The sequence below is a fragment of the Limulus polyphemus genome, unplaced genomic scaffold, assembly GCF_000517525.1.
Source record: "Limulus polyphemus unplaced genomic scaffold, Limulus_polyphemus-2.1.2 Scaffold11285, whole genome shotgun sequence".
NCBI classification, from domain to species: Eukaryota; Metazoa; Arthropoda; class Merostomata; order Xiphosura; family Limulidae; genus Limulus; species Limulus polyphemus.
In genome coordinates, this window is record NW_013676895.1 from 2167 (window position 1) to 6919 (window position 4753).

At 35.1% G+C, this 4753-nt stretch overlaps 1 protein-coding gene across 1 annotated transcript in view; it reads left to right on the forward strand.

The window, feature by feature from the left end:
* Positions 1-4753, forward strand: part of LOC106476701 (catechol O-methyltransferase domain-containing protein 1-like) — a gene marked incomplete at its 3' end in the record, with an annotated part of 8159 nt that overhangs the window by 1897 nt on the left and 1509 nt on the right. Inside the window, exon 3 of the mRNA XM_013937336.2 lies at positions 1271-1376. Within this exon, the coding sequence (XP_013792790.1) occupies positions 1271-1376 (106 nt within the window). The remainder of the gene's footprint in view (positions 1-1270; positions 1377-4753) is intronic.

Below are 4753 nucleotides of genomic sequence, written 5' to 3' on the forward strand. Positions count from 1 at the left end.
CTCGACTCAACAATACTCAGTTCAATTACACATTACCTCCTTGCCGTCAGTTCTTACCAGTTTATATATACAAGACTACCACATATCTAGTAGGCTCTCGAGAATTCAGGAAGGGACGTGAATGTTCGAGAAGATGACGTGTTAATAGCGTCACGTGACTTCCGCTGTCCTAACAATATTCAAATAGTTACCAGCAAAACTTGATTCTTAGCGTAACTCTAGACATATTATTCAATAAGTTCTTGAAATAAAACTATTTTAAATGTTGTGTTTCCTTTAGAATCACCAGACATTAACATGAATAATAGTAAGTATTTGTTGTTTTTATACTTAGAGAAAAGTACTGTTACGTATTTGCTTGTTTGATAATTTCCGGTAAAATTCTTTTCGAGGAACTTCAGCGATACAAGTCTTTTCTTGGTTAAACCAGTTTATTCTTCCTCGATACAAACTTTTAGCACACAGTAATTTCACAATCAATACGTTTCTCGTCACTTTAAACTTAACTACTTTTATAATACACGCTATAAATCACAGCGATTCACAATCTCGAAAACACACACTAGCTCGAAACAGAATCGTAAATTACCCGGAATTCTCTTCATTCAATCCCGCAGGCTTTCTATGTCAGGCTTATATACTAAAAAAGAGGCGTTTCGATCGCACTCGAGCCTTCCTGAAAATTCGAGAAACTCAGCCACGTATGCTCTGTGTCATAGGTCTTCCACTGTCGTAACAGTACAATGGCCTACTACGTATTCATTTTCTTAATATTTTATATTTACTCAAATTTTATAAGTTGTGTGAATAACTTCGTATTTTATTATTGAAAACGACTTTAATAAAGTTTAGTGTATTGTTATTTTTTAGACCATGACGTGCAATGATGTGTACATGTCTGGCATTACTGTTCTTTATCCCTTCTGTGAAGCCTAGCCTACTCTGACACATGTCATATGTATAATATTGGGCGTATGTTTATAATCTCCCACAACTTGTTTCTTATTCGTTATCTTGCCTCTTTCTAAGGACGACAGAAAGTCAGTGTATGGAAATGATCACGTTTATTATCTCTTACAATCTGTTTTTTTTTATATTATATCTGTAACCTCCAGCTAACCTTGATAGATCAGGTGAACAGTGGTGGAGATATATCCATAATCTCTTACAAGATACAATCTGTTTCTTATTCTGCTCTTACCCCCAGCTAACCCTGATAGATTCATATATATAATTTTAACAGCTTGTTTTTGTCGAATATCTTAACTAGGTAACACTGATGCATCCAAAATCTATAATGATGGGGGCACCAGAAGTTCTTCAGCTCTTACAGAATTTGATTCGTGCTATCAAAGCAAAAAATGTCATTGACGTTGGTAAGTTCAACTTTTCTCTATATATACTCCATTTCTTAATTGAGCGCCTTTATTTCTATTCTAGTTTTTATTGCAGTACTCTAGAGATTTTGTATTCATGCATATTTTCTGTTTATGGTAATTTGTTTCTTACACTCTTTACGTTCTACTTTTCATTTTACATTTCACCGTCTTATGCTCTGGAGTTTACCTGAAAATCTGTTCTAATTGTACGGTTTCGTTACTGTTTGGAACCTTTAGAAATGTGTACTATATAAGCATTAGGGTATATACTTTTTAAATATTTTAAACAGTCAGTGGCGACATCTTTTAACGTATTTGCTTTATTGCATGGCTGTCTAGAAATTAAGAATTATTTGTGAATGTGTGTATGTGTCCTAAGTTTTCTGTAATCTATTAGTCGTACGGCTATTTACCCTAGAAAATCCGTACCATAGGGACCCAGAAGAGTATATCAGCGTCTATAAAATTATAGTGTTTATTTTAAAATAAGAAACTTATCCGTTTAATATGGCATAGCTGTTTTCTTTAGGCATATTGGTCTGGCATGGGCTGGTGGTTAGGGCGTATGACTCGCAATGTGAGTATCGCGGGATGGTAACCTGTCGTTGAATATGCTCGTTCTCTCAGCCTTGGGAGAGTTATAATGTGACTGTTAATCCTACTATTCGCTGGTAAAAAAAAAAAAACTTAATAGTAGGGCCCGGCATGGCCAGGTGGTTAAGGCGCTCGACTCGCAATCTGAGGGTCGCGGGTTCGAATCCCCGTCACACCGAACATGCTCACCCTTTCAGCCGTGTGGGCGTTATAATGTGTTGGTCAATCCTACTATTCGTTGGTAAAAGAGTAGCCCAAGAGTTGGCAGTGGGTGGTGATGACTTGCTGCCTTCCTTCTAGTCTTACACTGCTAAATTAGGGACGGCTAGCGCAGATAGCCCTCGTGTAGCTTTGTGCTAAATTAAAAAAAAACAACACAAACAAACTTAATAGTGGGTGATGTTGACTAGCTGTCTTCTCTCCAAAAATTTAACAAAAACAAAGAAACCTTTAGGCAAGGGTAAATAACTTGATGCTATTCACATTAAACATGGCAGAGTTATTTCCTTTTTGGCTCTGGTTATGTTATGTTAGGTTTTACACTTTGCGTTATTATATCCTATATTGTTTACATTAAATATAGCACATTTGTTTCCAATAGGTAGTGGTTAGGTTGGGCTTTACACTTTCTTTATTATACCCTATATATTTTCACATTAAATATAGCATATTTGTTTCCTTTAGGCACTGATTAGGTTAGGCTTACTTGGCTATGCCCTGTAGTTTTGACAGTAAATATGAGACACGTTTATTTTAGGGACTGATTAAGGTTATGCTTTCTTTATTATGTTCTACTAACATATAGACTGTCAAAAATGACAGGGCAAGTACTACCACCCCCACCACATAGTATACCCTAACCTCACATTTCATAGCTAACTGAAATAAATAAAATTTGCGAAATCAAACTTTTTCGAAAAGAGGCAGAAAAGTGCAGCCGAGGCATTCAAACGTCGGTAAATTCCTTTGTGAGCCAATCAAAATTAAAATAATTCATGAATCCGTGGCGTATTCGTAGAATGATTATTGATAAGAATCAGTTAGATTAACAACTAATATATGTAGAAAAGCTAGTTCGTTTTGGTAACACTATGTTCCAACACTGATTTTATGTCATGTTGCTTAGAAACAAAAGTATAACCAAATATTATTGTTAGCCGATGTACCAAAAATATAAATTGAAATGTATAGACAACATAGCTGTAAATATATTTGTTGATTTCTTAATTTAGAGTCTCTGTTGGTTAAAGAGTTTTGTTTATTATTTAAAACGTTGGTGATATAACAGAATATAGCTTAATTCAGAAACGATTTAAGTTAAAATTGAATCGATATTTTTACTCTCATGATAAACTTTATGCAATTGGCTCTAGGCTAGGTGATCCCACACTACGTCTTTACTTTAGGCTTATTATACTGTTTTGGCTCTGGTCGCTAGTTAACTTCCCGTATAATTTCTTTCCGATGAAACTTTAGCGACACAAGTCCTTTCTTAAATAAAACTAGTTTATTCTTTCTCAATACAACTTTGAAATTCACTTAATTTCAACGGTCACACTATAAGTTAAACAAACGCTATAATTCACAACGAACGACACGCGCTCGACCCAACAATACGTCTCTATCTCTGTCTGCAGTTCAATTACATTCCATTCTTGCCGTCACTTTTTGGCGGCTTATATATATATATATATACAAGAATACCCCATATCTAGTAACCTCTAGTGGCTTCAGGAAGGTACGTGAACGTTCGAGAATATGACGTGTTACTAACATCACGTGACCCCCGCTGTCGTAACAATACTAACACTCACTATACTTATAAGATTTTCCTGAACACCCACTCTTACGGTCCCTTTGCACCCCCGTCACTAAAATTGTAATGGGCAGACAGTAATCAAACTATTCTATCTGGATAAATGCATTTTTGCTTTTATGACTTCTATATTGAGAAATCAAGCATGATGTGACGTGACGTGGCACACAGTGGCCTTTATATAGGTTAGATATTTCTCACATTAAATATAGTATATTTGTTTCCTTTAGGCACAGCTTTATGCTTTGTTTTATTATGTCAGTGGTGTAGTGGTAAATATAGAAGTATTATAACGCGTTTAACCGTTTAGTGTAGGATTCGTTCGTAATAGTGGCGTTACTGTGCTCCAACTAAAAAAAAGTACAGATACGCCGTGTCCACGCGTTCCCATCCCACTACACCTCTGATTGTCTTATATTTCACCCCCATTAAATATTGAGTATTTGTTTCTTTTAGGCACGGTTAGGTTTACTTTGTTATATCCTGTAGTTTTTACAGTAAATATGACACGTGTTTGTTTTGGGGACTGGTTAAGGCTACGCATTGCGTTTTCTTTATTATATTTTTCACATTAAATATGACATATTTGTTTCCTTTAGGCACTAGTCAAGTTACACTTTATACTTTTTTATTATATCCTATATTTTTCATATTAAATATGACATATTTCTTTTCTTTAAACACTAATTAGGTCGGGCTTTAAGATTTGTTTCCTTTAGGTACTGATTAGGCTAACTTTTTTATGACCTGTATTTTTCTTGCTATTTGTTCATCGCAAGTATGATCGATTAACGAATATTTTTACTAAACTTAATGGACTGGATAAGCAACTTAAGTTTTTCCTTATCGCTTCTCATTCTCTACAGTGTAATGGTTACTTTATAAAGATATTGTTGCGTCAGCGAGGTCACGTGACTAGTATCACGCCACCTCTTTCTAGAAATATCCTGTTCCTTCATGAATG